Source organism: Jaculus jaculus, chromosome 1 (genome assembly GCF_020740685.1).
Source record: "Jaculus jaculus isolate mJacJac1 chromosome 1, mJacJac1.mat.Y.cur, whole genome shotgun sequence".
Classification (NCBI taxonomy): Eukaryota; Metazoa; Chordata; class Mammalia; order Rodentia; family Dipodidae; genus Jaculus; species Jaculus jaculus.
This window is the reverse complement of record NC_059102.1, coordinates 298,932,119-298,952,590: the sequence shown is the minus strand read 5'-3', so window position 1 is coordinate 298,952,590 and position 20,472 is coordinate 298,932,119. Positions and strand designations below refer to the sequence as shown.

The 20,472-nt window shown below is 39.1% G+C and overlaps 1 protein-coding gene across 3 annotated transcripts in view; it reads left to right on the top strand.

Moving 5' to 3' along the window:
* Window positions 1–20,472, top strand: part of Ralgps2 (Ral GEF with PH domain and SH3 binding motif 2) — a 141,390-nt gene that overhangs the window by 102,251 nt on the left and 18,667 nt on the right. For 2 of the 3 annotated variants that reach the window (XM_045141933.1, XM_045141934.1), the window contains exons 9-15: window positions 5,021–5,158; window positions 6,852–6,942; window positions 8,760–8,827; window positions 10,968–11,103; window positions 11,873–12,024; window positions 16,035–16,089; window positions 19,997–20,074. In XM_045141933.1, the coding sequence (XP_044997868.1) occupies window positions 5,021–5,158; window positions 6,852–6,942; window positions 8,760–8,827; window positions 10,968–11,103; window positions 11,873–12,024; window positions 16,035–16,089; window positions 19,997–20,074 (718 nt within the window). The remainder of the gene's footprint in view (window positions 1–5,020; window positions 5,159–6,851; window positions 6,943–8,759; window positions 8,828–10,967; window positions 11,104–11,872; window positions 12,025–16,034; window positions 16,090–19,996; window positions 20,075–20,472) is intronic. The other variant, XM_045141935.1, reaches the window with a different exon arrangement.

Genomic DNA, 20,472 nt, shown 5'->3' with positions numbered 1-20,472 from the left:
TTGGGAGCCTCTAGTTTGTGTTATATAATGCTTTTATTTAATTTGGGTAAAGGAGGAGATAGTCTCTTATGAGCTTTTTTTTTTTTAAGATTTTTTTGTTACTTTATTTATTTATTTGTTTGAGAGAGAGGCAGAGAGGGGCATGGAGGGAGAGAATGGGTACACCAGGGCCTCCAGCCACTGCAAACTAACTCCAGATGCGTATGCCACCATGTGCATCTGGCTTACGTGTGTACTGGGAAATTGAACCTGGGTTCTTAGGCTTCACAGGCAAGCACCCTAACTGCTAAGCCATCTATCTCTCCTGCCCCCTTATAAGCTTTAAAAAAAATACTTATTTGAGAGAGAGAAGGCACACCAAAGTCTCTTGCCCCTGTAAGTGCACTTCAGACACATGTGCCACCTTGTACATATGGCTATTTGGGTGTTGGTGAATTGGACCTGGACCCTTAGGCTTTACAGAGGAAGTACCTTAACTGCTAAGCCATATCTTCAAGCCCCCTTACAAGTTTTTTAATTTGAGCAATTTTGAGCTTACTTATGTCACCGATGTGGTAGTTTGACTCAGGTGTCCCCCATAAACTTATGTGTTTTGAATGCTAGGTCCCCAGCTGGTAGAAGTTTGGGAATTGGAGCTTCCTGGAGATGATGTATTGTTGGGGGAAGTTTATGGGTATTATAGCTAGTTTCCCCTTTCCAGTGTTTGGCACACTCTTCCTGTTGCTGTTGTCCATCTGATATTGGCCAGGAGGTGATGTCCACCCTCTGCTCATGCCATCATTTTCTTCCTGCCATCATGGAGCTTCCCCTCGAATCTGTAAGCCAGAACAAACCCTTTCCTCCCCTATTGGGTGTTTTCTGCCAGCAGTGCAAACTGACCACGACAATAACATAGGAAATTGGAATGAAAGGATTTAAGAACAAATGATAGTTGATTGGCTTATAAATTGGAAATGAAAGCTGAGAAGTCAGATCTATGCACAGACCTAAAAAGTTGTCAGCAATTAGGTTGTAGTAGAAACTACAGAACTAAGGTGATACAGAGAAAGTACATATAAAAAGAGAAGAGGTGATGCTAAACCATGAGAAATAAGGATCTAAGGAGGAAAGTCAGGAAAGTTCAAACTAGGAAAAAACTACAAAAGGGCTGGAGAGATGGCTTAGTGGTTAAGGCACTTGCTTGCAAAGCCTCAGGACCCACATTCAGCTCTCTGATCTCACATAAGCCAAATGCACAAAGGTGAGGCAAGTGCAAGGTCACACATGCCCACTAGGTGGTGCAAGTGTCTGGAGGTGATTAAAGTGGCTGAGGCCCTGGCACACCAATTCTCTCCCCTCCATCCCTGTGTCTCTCTCTGAAACACACACACACACACACACACACACACACACACAAGAAAGGAATCAGTAAAATACTGCAGAGAGAGTGGGGTGTTTAGCTCAATGATAGAGCCCTTGCCTAGCATGTACAAGGCCTCAGATTTTAGCCCTAGCACTGTATGCACAAATGAGGGAGGGAAGGAGGTGTGTGTATGTGTGTGTTTAGGCAGGAAGTGAAAACCAGTAGATGTTTAAAAATTTATAATGAGGTTAGTAATTTATGCCCTTGACAGTAATACTCTTCAGTATTGTCAAGAGTACTAAGTGGGTTTGAAGAGTGGATAAAATTTTTAAAAATGGGTCAGTATCCATAGTATCTTTAAACATTAGAAATCAATAGCAAGATTAAATAGACAAAAACATAAATCAAGGAAATATTGTGTCATTTTACATCTACAAGTTGACAAAATTAAGATATTATCAAGCCAGGCATGGTGTTACATACTTTTAATCCCAACATTTGAGAGATTAGGGTAGGAGGATCACTGTGAGTTTGAGGCCAACCTGGACTACAGAGTCAATTGTAGGTCAGCCTGGCCTAGAGTGAGACCCTGCTCAAATAAACACAAAAGATAAAATCAAATGTTAATACACACATGAGTAGAAACTTACCAAAGTCAGTGTGTGAATTGATTAAAGCTTTGACAAACAACGTTGGTACCAACCTATGAAGTTTAATATTAATACACTGTACAACGTTAACAGTTCTCTGTTGGGGGTGAATGGCTGTCTACTCACAAGCTGACATCCTAGAGATCTGTAGCTGTACTAGTCAGCATGCACAACGCAGAGGAAGAAGTAACTCAAGTCTGTACAGTGAATACGTAACATGTGATACAGCCACACATCAGTTTATTCTCAACTTCAGGAATAAGAGATGGATTTAAAAATCAGAGAATAGTAACAAAATAAATGAGACAAGGCAGTCATGATGACTTTTTAAAATAATAAAAATGCTTAGGAAGGGGTGGAGAAATGGCTTAGCGGTTAATGCACTTGCCTGCAAAGCCAAAGGACCCAGGTTCGATTCCCCAGGATCCATGTAAGTCAGATGCACAAGGTGGCTCATGTGTCTGGAGTTCATTTGCAGTGGCTGGAGGCCCTGGTATGCCCATTATCTGTCTCTTCCTCTCTCAAATAATTAAAGTTCAAAAAATTAAAATTTAAAAAGACATGAATCTTTAAAAAAATGCTTATGATTCATACCAAGCATTTTTCTAACTTTACTAATACTGAGCTTAATCACACATGCATGAAGTACACTTTTTAAACCTTAATAAAAGTAAAGTGTTATACAGGGATACAAATAAGACTTGCAGGAATTTAAAAAAAAAAAGAATGAACTAAGCATGGCCTTAAACCTGTGCATCTCTGTAACACTCTGAGCACTCAGAAGTCAGAAGCAAGAGGATTGTGAGTTTGAGGCAAAACTGGCCTACATGGTGAGTTTCTAGCCAGCCTGGGCTACAAAGCAAGACCAGACAAAGAGAAAAGGGAGGGGTATTTATCTTAAAATTGAGACAAGCTGGTTCTTCAGGAAAAATGGCATTATAGCTAGATGCAGCAGTGTTGGTGATGTTACAGCTCATTAAGTCATACTTTGTCCAAACACATCCATTTGAAATGGATACACTTGAGATACTCTGGTCACATAACCGTGTCTGTAACATTGGGCATAATATCAGAGAGAGCATCCTTTTGATTTAGTAAGGTAGAATGGCAAGAACTGGCCTACTTGTTGTGAAACTCAGATCCCACTTCTGCCTAAGCCTTCTATGATCCCATCAGCAAGATGATATTTTCTTGCATGGCTCTTTTGTGAAATTTTTTTAACCTTTTCTGTAACTTTGTGTGTGTCCTTTATTGCTCTTACTGGTGTACGTAGCTAATATCCCCATATCACTTCCTTGGGAAACCTGTAATTTCTGCCTAGGGTATTGCCATCCTTAAATTGAAGACTTTTTCAAATATTGATAACAATATAGATTACATGAGCTTTTAATTTAATTGTAGGTAATTTTGAAAAAAACAAATGTATTTTTTCATACAAGTATAATGTCAATATATGTCAAAAAATTATTTAAAGGCTGGAGTGATGGGTTAGCAGTTAAGGCGCTTGCCTGCAAAGCCAAAGGACCCAGGTCTGGTTCCCCAGGACCCATGTAAGCCAGCTGCATCTGTAGTTTGTTTGCAGCAGCTGGAAGCCCTGGTGCACCCATTCTGTCTCCATCTCTGTCTCTCTCTCTGTCTCTCAAACAAATTAAGAAATAAAAAATCATATAAAAAAGCATTTAAAACCCTAAATGTATAAGGGAATCAATCAGGAAAATATAACCATTTGAAGAGATAATTCAAGGAATGAGTGTGTGTGTGTGTGTGTATGAATGGTGCTGAAATTAATTTTCTAATAATTGCAACATTGGTCAACATCCACAGAGCGATAATTGTTACATCGCATTACACATAATTCATTGACAAGAATTTGTGTTATTGCCAGTCTTTAACAGATTAACTAATCTGTTATTAAATAAATTATTAAATAGCTTTTACAAGTGTAAAAGTAGGAGTTGTGAATGGGTTTTTTGTTTGTTTTTTGGTTCACTGGTGTTTTTTGCTTTTTTTTTTCAAGATATGATATCACTCTATCCCAGGCTGACCTGGAATTTACTATGTAATCTCAGACTGGCCTCGAACTCACGGTGACCCTCCGACCTCTGCCTCCTGGGTTCCTAGGCTTTGCTGGCAAGTGCCTTAACCAATAATCGATCTCTCCAGCTCAAGAGAATATTTTTTTAATATATTTTACTTACTTATTTGAGAGAGAAAGAGAGAGAGAGAGAGAGAGAGATAATGGGCACACCAGGGCTCCAGCAACTGCAAACAAACTCCAGGTGCATGCTCCACATTGAGCATCTGACTTACATGGGACCTGGGGAATTGAACCAGGGTCCTTTGGCTTTGCAGGCAAATGCCTTATCTGCTAAGCCATCTTTTCCATCCTCCAATAGAATATTTTTAAGTATGCCCGTTCCATGTTCAGGACTAGTATAAACAAATTTTGGGAGACAAGTCATTTTTAGTGCTACAAAGAATATGGAGGAATTAGAAAGTTAACTTTAGTTTGTAGTCACATAAACAACTTTAGAAACTGTTTATTAAAGCATATCAACAAGATTGAGGCAGTTTTTATAATTAAGCCGATCAACAATCTTTAGCAAGGGCTAAAAATTAATATTAAATCATTCCCCATGGCTGTGTTAGTTAACTTCTTTAGGATAAAATAAAATTTGGAAATTAGATAATTGTTGAGATTTAAATGATTATCATGCTGTTAGTCGGAGGCATAGCCAGTTTAAGAGCTCACCTTCTTTTGGGTAAGTACCATATTGCTAGAGTTTCTCATTGCAATCCTAAACCCTACCTGAGAACAGTGTATGGAGACATACAAGGAACATATTATTTGCATTACTTGAACCCCATCCCTATGGAAATCTAGACTCCAGGTGGTCATGTTATTCATATTAATAATAAGATATTCTAAATGCAGCACTGGAAATTTTTCTATAAAGATTTTCTCCCTCGAAATTGCCATTATCTCTAAAACTACAAGAAAATATTCATTTATCTAATTTTGTTTCAGGTATCTATTTGTCAGATTTAACATATATTGATTCAGCATACCCATCTACTGGCAGCATTCTAGAAAATGAGCAAAGATCAAATTTAATGAATAACATTTTGCGAATAATTTCTGATTTACAGCAATCCTGTGAATATGGTAAGTTTGTGTGCGGGGGGGTTAATGTTAAGCTATTACCTGCTATCATTTCATTAATTCTTCCTCACACATTAATAACCACTTTTTTTTAAACTTTTTTTGTTTATTTTATTTATTTATTTGAGAGCAACAGAGAGAGAGAATGGGCACGCCAGGGCTTCCAGCCACTGCAAACGAACTCCAGATGCATGCGCCCCCTTGTGCATATGGCTAATGTGGGTCCTGGGATATTGAGCCACAAACCGGGGTCCTTAGGCTTCACAGGCAAGCACTTAACCACTAAGCCATCTCTCCAGCCCAATAACCACTTTTGATCCAGCTGGGAACATTGTAACATAAAGGAAAAAAGCAATTTTATTTCAACACTTATCATTTAATAATTAACTAGTTTTCTTCCTTTCATCTTCCTCCTCTTCTTTCTGTCTGCCTGACTTTTCTTTTCTTCCTTCTCCTTTCATTCTTCTGATATGGGATCTTGCTATGTGGTCCAGGATGGCTCTGAACTCTTGGGCTCAGCCTCCTAAGTGTAGCTTGGCTACAGGTGTGCGTCATCACACCTAGATGAGAAGGTTTTTGTGATTACTTTGAGGGATTGAACTATTGAATATGTAGATTTTTTTATCTTTTACTCTTTGGATATTTAATAGTAATTTTGCACAAGAACAATCAAATATTCAGTGTTGCTGTTTTGCAGTTACAGCTTACAGAGGTATTTTCTATAACCTTCTGTCACTTGCCCTTTCATAATTACATAATTAGTTCTTACATTTTTTTCCATGAAGAAAATGGAATAGGATGTAAGGGCGATCTGGCTGTGGCATCTGTCACACCATTTATCACCAGGGTTGATTCAGCTGATCTGGATGGCTAGGTGGGTGTCCCCTTCTTCCCTCCCTCTTCCATGTGTGTCCCTCCCGGAGCTGCATGCTGCGTGGAAGAGGATGACCTGCCCCGAAAAGAGGAGGAGCGGTCTTCAGTGAAGGGGTGTAAGAATAGCTGCGCTCCCCTGCTAGAACCTCCAAACAAGCTCTCAAGAAAATAGAATATACTCTTGCTCCTCATTGCAATTAATGATATTTTTGGAGTCAGTATTGAATTCAAAGCTGATTTTTTTCAAAGATATATTTTATGGAATAATATAGATAGAAAAGGCTAATGAATAAGCCCAAGTGATTAGAAAAGTGCTTTTGAATGCTGAGATGTTTTTGTATTGATAGGGAATAAGTGTACCCTGATGATGTACAATTTTATGGTATTGAAAACACCTTATGTTACCTATTTTCAGATAAATTTCTTTTCAAGCTAATTTTCCATGTGTAACTTTGTGTTTAAGAATGGGGACACACATTCATAAGTGGGAGCCAGGTTTCTTTAAAAGAAACAAAATAGTTTCACTTCTTGTATGGATGCTAAGTTAAGGATCAATTATAAATCACAATGAGTTATCTGATTTTTTTTCTATGTATTTCTTTAAGTCTGTGAGATTTTTTGTAAGTGGAGATGTTATGGGGTTTGTTTTATATCTGTGTAAGTAGACTGCATTACAAGTATAGCTTTCTAAAATTACGTTCATCTTTACTTTCATGTATTCCTGGAGTTAATTTCAGTGCCATTGTTTATTTTGCCTAGCATAAGTTAAGTTCTGGAGAAAGTATACTTTCACCTGGATAATTATTTATTACCTTTTACCTAGATATTCCCATGTTGCCTCATGTCCAAAAATACCTGAACTCCGTTCAGTATATAGAAGAACTACAGAAGTTTGTGGAAGACGATAATTACAAGTAGGTTGAACGTTCAAGACCTGGTGTGTGCTTTGTCCTGTCTTCCACTTGTGTAGTCCTCCACTCTTTCACACAAGCGTGTCTTTTTTATTCTGAGTTATGAGTGCTTGTGTGTATGGAGAGGGGTGGTTGCATGTGCACTCCTCGTGTACCACTCTGCACCCAGCTTTACATGTGTGCTGGGGAACTGAGCCCAGGCCAACAAGTTTTCAAAGTTAGTGTCCTTAACTGCCCCCAGCCCACATACTTAAAATTGCAGTCAAGAAGATCATTTGTCCTGAAGCCCTGGATTCAATCCTATACCCTCCTCCACCCATAGTCCGTAAACAACTGCATGTATTTTCAAATTCTTAGTAATACTAGGCTTCACGTATTACACACAAGCAATTTAAACAACTGCTGGAATGTTTAGAATTGCTTCCACTAAATCATAATCTTTTGCTGTGAAACTCAAAATTGTATCTACATATAATATACAAGCACATGCAGCCATGTGCATGTGTACACACACACACACACACACACACGAATATAATCCTAAATGGAATTTAAGTAACAAGTGCTTAGGATAGGGTTTACTAGATATTCTGCAAACAACCTTTTTGTGTGTGCAGATCTTTCTTTTCATAAGCTATGTTATTGGATGGCTAATTTTGAATGAAGTATGAAATTGTTAGTGCTATAATCAAACCAATGGTTCACCTAGTAAAGATTCTAGAAAAAAATATATAATACATTAATAATACATGAGTACATTCCTGAATCTGAATATCTCCTGCTAAATGTAAAATCATCTTTTTTTGTGTGTGTTTTTTTTATGTAAGACTGAGTCACAGACTGTAGCCCAGTCTGTCCTTGAGCTCATGGCAATCCTCTTGCCTTAACATCTGAGTGTTGGGATTACAGCACGAGCCACCACACCCAGCTCAGTTCAGTCATCTCTTACGCATTCAGCAAAAATCTTTATATTGAGTTTTTTTGACACCTTGGGAGTCTTTGGAGATATTTTTGTGGTTTTAAATATAGTATTTCGATGTTTATCCCTCACTATTTACTAGAATAACCATAAGATTAGCTTTTAATAAAAGAGGGATTTAGATTTAGTATCCTTTGGGGGGGGAGGGGGCACATGGCTATGTGTGTGTGTGTGTGTGTGTATGTGTTCATACATGATATATGCACATGTATGCAGATGCATGTTGCCCGTGACATACATTTGGAAGCCAAAGGAGAATGCTAGCTGTCTTCCTATGTCAGTATTCTGCTTTATTTCCTTGAAACAGCATCACTCACAGAGCCTGGAACTGCTGGTGTACAAAGTTTTTCTTTTTTCTAGTCAGCCTGACTGACCAATGAGGCCCATTGGTTCTCTTGTCTGCATACCCTCCACACTGGGGTTACAGGCATGAACGGCCATGCCCAGCTTTTTATGTGTCTGCTAGGGAAGACACGCAGGTCCTCACGCTAGCACAGCAAGTGCTCTTACCGCTGAGACACCACCCCAGCCCCGAGACTCAGCATCTTAATTAAAAATTACTCTGGCCGGGCGTGGTGGCGCACGCCTTTAATCCCAGCACTCGGGAGGCAGAGGTAGGAGAATCATGGTGAGTTCAAGGCCACCCTGAGACTACATAGTGAATTCCAGGTGAGCCTGGGCTAGAATGAAACCCTACCTCAGAAAAAAAAAAATTACTGTGGAAGAAAAAATGGCGCTCAGATTATGTTAATAACATGGTTTTGGATTTTTTTGTGGGGGGAATAATTTATTATTGTCAATTATTAATCATTTCTTATGTTTTGTACTTCTAAAAATCCAGGCTCTCATTAAAGATAGAACCGGGCACAAGCACACCACGTTCTGCTGCTTCCAGGGAAGATTTAGTAGGTTAGTATGTGGAATTTTTTTTTTTTTTTTTTCGAGGTAGGGTCTCACTCTAGTCCAGGCTGACCTGGAATTCATTATGGAGTCTCAGGGTGGCCTCGAATTCACGGCAATCCTCCTACCTCTGCCTCCTGAATGCTGGGATTAAAGGCATGCACCACCATGCCCGGTAGTATATGGAATTTTTTTAATCAATAAATAATATACCCTAATTAGAAAGAATATACCCTGACATAAATAAATACTTAGCATATCTAATGCTACCTGCAGAATCTTATTTTTGGTATTAAAATCTATTAGTCCTTTCTGGGTGTTTTTTTTTTAATTAAAAAGTTACTCATAGATTGTCAGTAATATACAAATAAATGTTTCCTAGTTAAGGAAAGAACCATTCTCATATGTAAAATTATTGCTAAGAATGCAGTGTCCAAGACAATGAAGATTGATTACATTAGACATTTCTGTGGGCTAAGCAGAAAAGTCTACTAGTTTGATTAATTACGGAAATCAATTCTATTATTTAAGTCTTTTTTGAAGTTCACTTCTAAGCTGAGCCACATACCAACAATACAAAAACCCTGCTCTACTACTGCATTGTAGTTAGGGTGTTGTATGTATGTACCACAAATAATCAGAAATATAAAACTGAAGAAACTACTCATTAAGAAATAATTGATAAGTAACTTGGAGCTAAGCTTTCTATTACGTATTCTAAAACTATTGGAAAGCTTAGCTAATCAGACCGAGACATGAAGAAACAAGCCATGACACTTACCTAGAGGAAGGAGGGATAGGAAGTACTCTAGCCTAACTCTTAACTATGCTTTGTCATTCTGCTTTGTCTTTCTTGAGATGAGATCTCAGTGTATCCCAGTTGGACTCATAATCCCCCTGCCTCAGCCTCTCTCATACTGTATTATAGTGTGACATCTACCATGCTAAGCTTTTTATTCTTAAAGGATATTTTGTAAAACACTTATACAGTGTTGGTATGGGTAATTATTTCTAACTTCAATGCTTGACCTGCCTTACCAGTGTCTTTAAGAGGAAGCTAAAGCTGAGCAAAGAAGCAGTGTGGGGCTGGGGAGATAGTTAAGCAGGTAAGATCAGTTGCATACATGAGACCCTGAGAATGTCTGATTCATACTGAATTCAGTCCCCAGCTCCTGATAAACAGCAGGGGATGGCCGCACACATCTGCATCCCCAAACCTATGGAGTGCAGAGTGCAGGGAATGCCTGGGGCTCACAACTCAACCATCCTGACCAACATGGCAGCTCCAGGTTCAGTGAGAAAGTATCAGGGAAGCATGCAGATGAGCGATATAGTGGAGGATACCTGACATTCTCCTGTGGCTGCCACAGTAGTAGTGCATGTGAGGCATGTGCATCTGCACACACGTGTACATACACCATATATATTACACACATGTATGCAAAAACAAAAGGTTTTCAAAAAGAAGCAATGTATAAAATTGAAAGCACTGAGAACTAGATATTTAGGTAAGAACCTCAGCCAATCTCTTCTTCCTATATAAATGGAGAACTAGTTACATTGCCTGTACTTAATGCAAGTAAGATAGAAATGAACATATGGTTAGAGGTTCTATTTCAGAACCTGGAAATAGTATTTCTACAAGTCAATTAAATAGAGCTAACATTAATTTCTTGAAATTTAAGCCATACTTTATACCTTATATGAAGAGTTTAAAAATAAAATAGTCCTGTGCTAGTACTTGCCTTGCAAACATGAGATCTGAGCTTGAGCCCCGAATCCACATTTGAAAAGCCAGTTGTGTTGGCATACACTTCTGATCCCAGTGTTGGAGAATGGAAACAGGCAGATCTCTGGGGCTGCTGGCTCAGCCCATCTAGTCTACTTGGCAAGTTCCAGACCACTGAGAGATGCTTTCTCAAAATGGTGACAGTACCTGAGGTATGACATTCAAGATAGTTTTCTAGCCTACACACACACACACACACACACACACACACCATACAAGGAAAAAAAAGCCAGTACTCAGATTCTCCAGAAAAATTAAAGAATAGAGAAATTATTGTAAAAATTAACATAAAAACTAAAATAGTACTTTGAACTCTTGTGAAAGTTTCTCCCTCCTTCCCTGTCTTAATTGAACCCTTAGGTCCTGAAGTAGGAGCCTCACCACAGAGTGGCAGAAAAAGTGCAGCTGCTGAAGGAGCTTTGCTACCACAGACCCCGCCCTCCCCTCGGAATCTGATTCAGCATGGACACAGGAAGTGCCATAGCTTGGGCTACAAGTCAGCATCTTTATTCTGTCTTTCAACTTAAGTTGCTTGTAGATGGATTGATTTTCTAGTTACTTTGGTATTAAAATATATTTGTTTCCTTTATTAAGTAGAAAATAGCATGTTGGCATAGTTGCTTTTGTTAAGAATACCAACCTTTCTGATTTAGTAAAAACAAAATTTGTTCACCTAAAAGCACTTTTTTTCTTCCTTTACTTGGAAATGGAAATGAGTGTTCTCAACAATGCTTCATATTTGAAGGCAATAAATGAGTATTTCAGAATTCTCATCATAAATAAAGTTGGGCTAGTAATATACCAATGCTTTTCCTCTAATATTATAACCTCTATATTGAATTAATTAAGGTCTGAAATTTTTCTGTTTATTAGGTAGGAAGAAAGGAAAATTGGTTCTTCATTTAGCTTCATTAATTTTACAGTATTGTTTTCTCAAAAGGAACCCATGCTCACTTTTGGCATGGTTTTGTGACAATTCAGTAGTCTTTAAAAGCAAATGTAAACTCGGATTTTTAGTGGACCTGAAGCTTATGATGAAATTAAGATGTGTTTTTGTTAAACAAGTAAAATACAGATGGGTTTCTAAAAAATATTTCCCTAAACTGTTTAGGCTTTCATGGTAAAATTGGGTTTTCTTTATTTTGAGAGTTCAGAATTAAGTTTAGGATAGTAGATATGTCTCTATTCTAAACCTTCATAAGAGTTTCTCTCATATTCTGAATGAGTGATGTAGCTGTGAAAAATATGTCTCTCTTTGTTTCCAGTTTCATTCATAAAATGAACACAGCAGAGTTTAAGAGTGCAACATTCCCAAATGCAGGGCCAAGGCATCTGTTGGATGATAGCGTCATGGAACCCCATGCACCATCTCGTGGCCAAGCTGAAAGCTCTACTCTTTCTAGTGGGATTTCAATAGGTGAGAACCACTTCTCTGACAGAATTCCAAGTTGTGTAAAATAAGAATCTAGACAAAAAAGCTTAGTTGGAAAATAAAATCATTAGCCCAATCATAAATACAGAAAATACACTGAAAACAAAGGTGTGACTTAGTATAGAATGATGATAAAATTATGATAAAAGTTTATAATTGTTTTTAAAACACTAATGGTTTTGGGCTGGAGAAATGGCTTAGCAATTAAGGCACTTGGCTTTGAATGAAGCCTAAAGACCCAGGTTCAATTCTCCACATCCCATGTAGGCCAGAGGTACAAGGTGGTGCATGTGTTTGGAATTTGTTTGCAGTGGCTAGAGTCCCTAGTGTACCCATTGTCTGTCTGTCTGTCTGTCTGTCTCTCTCTCTCTCTCTCTCTCTCTCTCTCTCTCTCTATCCCAAATAAAAATAAATTAATTTAAAGCAAAAATAATTTTTAAAAAACACTGATAGTTTTGACTCCAAAAGAAAAGGCATATAAAGACTGTTGGGGAACAACATAGACTGGTTTAATTGGGTGATAGCATGCGATTTGGAGTATGAATGAAGAAAAGGGAGTCCAGGTCACTTGGATTTAGCAGCTGGTTAAATAGTGGTGCTCTTTCCAAAGCAGAGAAGACTAGAAGAGCAATTTTTATGGGCATTAAGATGTTTATAAATGGTAGTTAAGTTTGTGGTATTAAGAATTCTATTTTGGAGCTGGGTGTGGTGGTGCACACCTTTAATCCCAGCACTCGGGAGGCAGAGGTAGGAGGATTGCTATGAGTGCAAGGCTACCCTGAGACTACATGGTGAATTCCAGGTCAGCCTGAGCTAGAGTGAAACCCTACCTCGGAAAACCAAAAAAAAAAAAAAAAATCTGTTTTGGGTTGGAGAGATGGCTTAGCGGTTAAGGCATTTGCCTGCAAAGCCAAAGGACCCAAGTTCAACACCCCAGGGCCCACATAAGCCAGATGCACAAGGGGGCACATGCCTCTGGAGTTTGTTTATAGTGGCTGGAGGCCCTGATGTGCTATTCTCTATCTGCCTCCCCTCCCCCCAAATAAATAAATGAAATAAATGTAAAAAAAAAAGAGTATTTTTTTAAAAGAATTCTGTTTTAAGGGCACTAGGGAGGTGGCTCGGCAGTTATAGGAGCCTGCTTGCAAAGCTTGCCAGTCTGGGGTCAGTTTCCCATCACCCAGGGAAAGCCAGATGCAGATAGTGGCACATGCAACCAGTGTTCATTTGCAGTTGCAAGAGACCCTTGCACACCCATACACATACATGCACGTGCAAATAAATGAATAAAATAAAATCTAGAAAAACAAATTCTGTTTTGAACATGTGTGTTCCTTGCAGAGATGTTAGGTTGTTGAATGTAAAAATCTAGAACCTAGTGGGGTAATGTCAGCCCTGGAGATGTATGAGCATTGCCATTGCCATAGTTATAGTATTTCAAGCTATGAGATTCATTGAAGTCACCCAGGGAGAATATAAATAAGAGGAGAGCATTCTCATGTGTAGAGGTGCATATGAATTATGATTTAATAGAAAGATGGACTATCACAGGAAACTGGAAGGGGATACCAGTGAAGTAGAAGGGCACCCAGATGTGTTACCACAAAAGCCCATTGTCTTGAAGAAGTGCAAAGGCCTAAACATACCAATATCAGCTGCAGAAAAGAGAAAGAAGATGCTGTATTAGTCTGCTTTCCACCACTGTAACAAATACCTGAGATAAGTCTCAGGCCGTGATTCATTATGGGATCTGTTGCTTTCAGGCCTGATGCAAAATAGTACATTATGTGGAAACATGTGGCCGAGCAAAACCATGACCTCACATGGGAACCTGAAAAAGAGACTTGGGGTGGGGGTGCTGGAGAGATGGCTTAACAGTTAAGGCCTTTGGGACCTCGGTTCAATTCTCTGGGACCCACATAAACCAGATGCACAAGGGGCCGCATGCATCTGGAGTTCGTTTGCAATGGCTGGAGGCCCTGGCACACCCATTCTCTCTCTCTCTGTCTCTGCCTGTTTCTCTCTCTCAAATAAATAAATAATATTTTTTTTTAAGAAGCAGAGACTAGGAACCCACAGTCCCATTCTAGAACATGACCCTCCTATGACCTGAAGACCTCCCATTGAACACTAACACCTTCCAGTAATTCCAGAGGACATTCTGTCCTCTTCAGCATTGTTTCTAAAGGCAAAGATAGGAATTTTATTAAGCTTTTTTATCCTTTGGGTAGTATGGATTTGAACTCGAACTCACAGTGATCCTTCTACCTCTGCGCTGGGATTAAAGGCGTGCACCACCACACCCAGCTCTGTTTAACTTTTTTTTTGCACGAGTGTGTAATATGCGTAGTGTATATGTATGCAATGTGGTACAGTGTGTTATGAATGAATGCATGTGTGAGTGCAGATGCATGCACCCTGTGCACATGCATGTGGAGGCCAGAGGAGAATGTCCTGTGTCGAAGTCAGGGGACAACGTCCAGTGTCTTCCTTGATGCCTTCTCCACTCCATTGAGACAGACAGGGTCTTGCAGTGTTCACCACTGTGTTCATCAGGCTAACTGGCTCCTGAGTTTTCTGACAGATTTTCCTGTCTCAACCTCCCTTACTCACGTGCAGACAGGGATGGGAATGAGTATGCCATGAACTGTATTTTATAATTAAGAAAAAATCTGTGATCTATATACTCTGATGGTAGAATTTTGTTGTTGCTGCTGCTGAGAATCAAACCTGGGGTAAGCAAGTACACCTCCCCTAAGCTACATATCTAGTCCTTTTAGTTGTTGTTTCATAACAGTCTTGCTGTGTAGCACATGCTGGCTACTTGTGATCCTCCTGCATCAACCTCCTAGATATTGGGATTACTGGCATGCACCACCAGATATTTTTAAAATACATAATCTAAAGCCAGCTGGGCATGGTGGTGCATGCCTTTAATCCCATCACTAGAAAGGCAGAGTTAGGAGAGTCACCATGAGTTCAAGGCCACCCTGAGACTACATAGTGAATTGCACATCTGCCTGGGTCAGTGAGACCCTACCTCGATAAACCAAAAACAAAGTACACACACACACACACACAAACTAGAATAGAGAGATGGATTAGTGGTTATGGTGCTTTCCTGCAAAGCCAAAGGACCCAGGATTGATTCCCCAGGACCCACATGAGCCAGATGCACAAGGTGGCACATGTGTCTGGAGTTCGTTTATGCCCATTTTCATTCTCTCTCTGTCTCTCCGTCTCTCCGTCTCTCCGTCTCTCTGTCTGTCTGTCTGTCTCTCTCTCTCTCTCTCTCTCTCTCTCTCTCTGTCTCTCTCTCTCTCTCTCACACACACACACACACACACACACAAATAATTAAATAATAAAATTATATATATTCTAAAATGGGGCCTGGGGAGATGACTCAGTGGGTAAGAGCACTTTGCGCACAGCAAGCGGGTCTAAGAGAGCATGCGACCCTCTGAATTCAGTTCCCTAGCACCCACACAAACAGCTAGGTGTGGCCATGCCTGCCAACCCTGCTGTCCTCCGAGGAGCAGAGACCAGAAGAATCACTGGGGCTCACACAGACAGTAACTCAAAGACAAGACCCTATCTGAGGAAATACATGAACAAACAATGGAGGCGACACAGGACCTTCTCCTCTGGCCTCCACATGCGTGTGCACAGGGTGCATGCATCTGCACTCACACATGCATTCATTCATAACACACTGTACCACATTGCATACACATACACTACACATATTACACACTCATGCAAAAAAACGTTAAACAGAGCTGGGTGTGGTGGCACACGCCTTTAATCCCAGCACTTGAGATGCAGAGGTAGGAGGATTGCCATGAGTTTGAGGCCACCCTGAGAATGCAGAGTGAATTCCAGGTCAGTCGGAGCTAGAGTGAGACCCTACCTCGAAAAACAAAAAAAAAAAAAAAAGTTAAACAGAAAAATAATTCTGATGTTTAAATAATAGAATAACTTGTGATTTTTAGGTAGCAGTGATGGTTCTGAACTAAGTGAAGAGACCTCATGGCCTGCTTTTGAGAGGTAAGAGAAATTGTCCAGTTAAACCGCTTTGAATTAATTTTGTCTGTGTTACAGTCAGGTTCACATTGCTGGCAGAAATCACCTGACCAAGAACAGCTTTGGCGTAAAAAAAAGGGGGGGGGGGTTATTTTGGTTTACAAACTCTAGGGGAAGCATGATGGCAGAGGAAAATGATGGCATAAGCAGTGTGTGGATATCACCTCCTGGCCAACATCAGGTGGACAACAAGAACAGGAGAGAGTGTCAAACACTGACATGGAGAAACTGGTTATAACACATAAGCCCGTCCCCAACAATGCACCGCCTCCAGGAGGCTTTAATTTCCAATTGCCATCAGCTGGGGAGACTAGCATTCAAAATACCTAAGTTTATGGGGGACACCTGAATCAAACCACCACAGTCTGAAAAAGAGAAGCAGATTCTCCAACGGAGAGTAAGTTAGTACCAGGACAAATGAGATAACCCTTACTTTTTTTGTATCTAAATTTCTAAAATTTTATCTTCAATTTTAATAATTTTTAATACAAGTGAACTTTCAATAGAATTTGAATGGCCATCATTAACTTCTGTGTTTAACAAATGAGATTATTTCCTTAAGTCTAAATTCATTTTAAGACATTTAGAAAAGTGGTCACCTTCATTTTCTATGGTTTGTCAAGGGCAAATAACAATGAATTTTAGATCATGATAAGTGAAAAATCTCGATTTTTAAAAATATTTTTATTTTATTTATTTATTTGAGGGAAAGAGGCAGAGAGAAGGAGAATAGGCATGCTAGGGCCTCCAGCCACTGCAAGTAAACTCCAGATGCATGCGCTGCCTTGTGCTGCATCTGTCTTACTGGGTCTTGGGGAATCAAACTGAGGTCCTTTGGTTTTGCAGGCAAGCACCTTAACTGCTAAGTCATCTCTCCAGCCCAAGCTTGAAATTTTGTTGTTGTTGTTGTTGTTCATTTTTTATTTATTTATTTGAGAATGACAGACACAGAGAGAAAGGCACAGAGAGAGAGAGAAAGAGAGAGAGAGAGAATGGGCGCACCAGGGCTTCCAGCCACTGCATACGAACTCCAGACGTGTGCACCCCTTATGCATTTGGCTAACATGGGTCCTGGGGAATCAGGGGTCCGTAGGCTTCACAGGTAAGCGCTTAACCGCTAAGCCATCTCTCCAGCCCCAAGCTTGAACTTTTAAAACTAAATAGTCATGAAGTCAAACTTACAAAGTATTATATTTTTATTTCCTGGTTTTTTTGGTATATGCATTCATGTGTGAGCACAGGCATGCCATAGCATGTGTGTAGAAGTCAGGGGACAACGTCCAGTGTCTTCCTTGGTGCCTCTCTACTTCATTGAGGCAGACAGGGTCTTGCAGTGTTCACCACTGTGTTCATCAGGCTAACTGGCTCCTGAGTTTTCTGACAGATTTTTCCTGTCTCAGCCTCCCTTACTCACCTGCAGACAGGGATGGGATTACAAATGCCTTCCAGAGTATCCAGTGGGGCTGGGTTCTGACGCTGAGGACTCCTGCTTACACTAAGCCCTGTCCCCTGCCTCATGGGTAGTGCTTCACATTGAAGGGCTGCAGCTCCTGCTCTCTGCTCTCTGCTCTCGGCTCCCTTCTCCTTTCCTGTGACTTAAGCTGTGAAAGCCATCTCTGTGTGGAGCCAGTATGCTATATTGATCTTCAGGTACCAGATATCCCTGAGAATGTGGACAAACATTTGCTAAATGTCCATTAAGATTCTTTTATTCTGACCACTTTGGTACCATTCTCAAACCAAAGTGACTGCTGCTTTAATAAGTAAACTGAAGTTGTTAAGCAACAGTTGGGGTTTGGTATAGGGGTTGTTTTGTTTTGCAGAGCTGATGACTGAACCCAGGGCCACCACTGAGTTCCATCCTCAGTCACTAAGATTATTGTTAGATTAAATGTTGTTATATGAAAACTCCATATTGGCCACATTTAATAAGGAAAAATTAAATTATATTTGAATTTGTTAATTTCATGTTTCTTTATTGGAAAAGTAATTCACTGTTCTGAGATTTTTTTTAATATTTTATTTATTTATTTGAGAGAGAGAGAATGGGCATGCCATAGCCTGTAGCCACTATAAGCAAACTCCAAGTGCCTGTGCTGCCTTGTGCATCTGGCTTTATGTGGATACTAGGGAATTAAACCAGGGTCCTTAGGCTTTGCAGTCAAGTTTCTTCACCACTGAGCCATTTCTCCTGCCCCTGGGAAGGTTTTTTTTTTTTTTTTAAGAAAAAAAAAGCTATTTTTATTTATTTATTTGTGGAGGGGGTCTCTTGGCACTGCAAATGACACCATATGTTTTTGCCATTTACTATGCACGTGCAGAGAGCTGAATCCTGACCACAGGCAGGCTCTGTAAGCAAATGCCTTTAACCATTGAACCATTTTCCTAGCCCCATGAGAAACTTCTTACAATATTTCACTATCATGTGATTAAGATTTTACTTTTTAACCTTTTGGCTCTTATTGTTCCTAAGTTCTGTCCTCTTTATTAGGGAACTTGTAGCAGTTTGTTTTTACTTAATCTTTTGTAACCTTCATTCTTTGAAGCTGAGTTTACCTGAAAAGGGAAGATCATAGCAGTTCCCTGAATTTGTACATATGTCTTCCTTCTCAGAAGACCATAATACCACTAGAGCTTAAAGAGATGTGATTTTAGGTAAGAGGTATTGATTAGCAAAATTGCTTCTTCGATTGCTTGAGTTATAAGTGCATATCCCAGAGTGATACGTGTTCTGTTCTCGTCCCAGCAGGTTCACCTATGCAGACTGTTAGCGAGGTTGCCTGTATATCTCAGAACAGGACTTTTCTTTTATGACATATGCTTTGCTTTGCAGACCTTTGCAGCTAAAAAAAAAAAAAAGAAAAGTAAAATGTCTGTATACATGCCAAATCAGTGGGTTTAAGAACATTTTGAGAAGAGTTAAATGAATGCTGCCCAGCATAATTTAGTCAGGAAATAATGAATGAAAGTAGAATTAGAGTTTAAAATGTTACCTGCATTTAGTGAACATAAAAATAGTATTCTTACTTTCTTGCCGGTGCTTGGGATCAAACTCCAAGTCTTGAGCGTGCTAGCAAGTGCACTACCAATAAACTACATATCTCAACCTTGAAGATAGTTCTCAGCTGTAACCTACCATTTCTGGCTCTTAATTCCTAGAGAGACATCAAATACATTATTACTTAAGTTGCTGAATTAATTCTTTTCTTTTCAGTAGCATTTATCAACAGTACTACTTTTGGTTTTCCCAAGGGAAGAAGTGTTGATGTGTTATTTGTATATTTCCTTCACTTAAGTATGATATGCTATATTGAGTAAAAACTAACTCATCATTTTTATCACTCAATGGCTTTGTCAGTTGGTATACAATAATGCCTATATTTATTACTCAGTTTGTCTACTTTACTTTCTTTGATTTGGGATAAAAATAAAGAGGTTTTCCTAATTTATTTTATGTTTACAACCACAATGCTTTTAGGTGTCTTCATAGGGACATATAATAGAAATGAACTATTTATATAAATTCAGGTATCATATTTAAACTAGAATCCAAAATAATAGAAAGAAAAAGGGTTTTGAAGCATTTTTCATTTTTTATGTTATCTGTCCATAAAAAGCTCTTAATATTTTGGCAGATAAATAACACTGAGTGTATATATGAATGTATGATAGATTGATATTTCTAGAGTCACTTGTGGAAAAAAATTTCAAAATGAGCTGCATGCTTTAAAAATGAGAATCACATTTTGTCTTTTTTTAGATTTAGAAAGCTAAATTATATAAGGATGCTATTATGCTGTTCTAGGTATTGGTGATGGTTGTATGAATAAAAATATATGTAATGTATACAATTTATAATGGAATCCAACAGGAACAGATTATACCATTCTCTCGGCTCGGTGACAAGAGTGGCACGCAATGGCTATCGAAGCCACATGAAGGCCAGCAGGTACAATTCCCCTGCGTACAGGGGTCAGAGAACTCCCTCTGGTGTTGGTGATTGGCTTACATGGGTGTGGTCTGACATTATTTCTCTTCTTTCCCAACTAATTTTTTTAAAATTAAACAAATTGCCCATAGAAACTTTTTTCCAAGACTTGATATGGAAAATTAATATTCTTTCTGATCAGTAGATCTAATTACTAAAATTTGCATCTTTGTCTCATTTTTTAAACACTTCAGAGTTACCAGCCTTTTAATGGCACACATCTTTCTAATGCTTCTAATAATTTTTTTATTCTTAAGTTGCAATCAAAGCATTTACTTTGCTAATAAGTTTATAGTCAGTTGGTCTCTTTTAAAACTTTTTCAGATAAGCATAGAGCCTGAACTTAGACAAGTCTACTT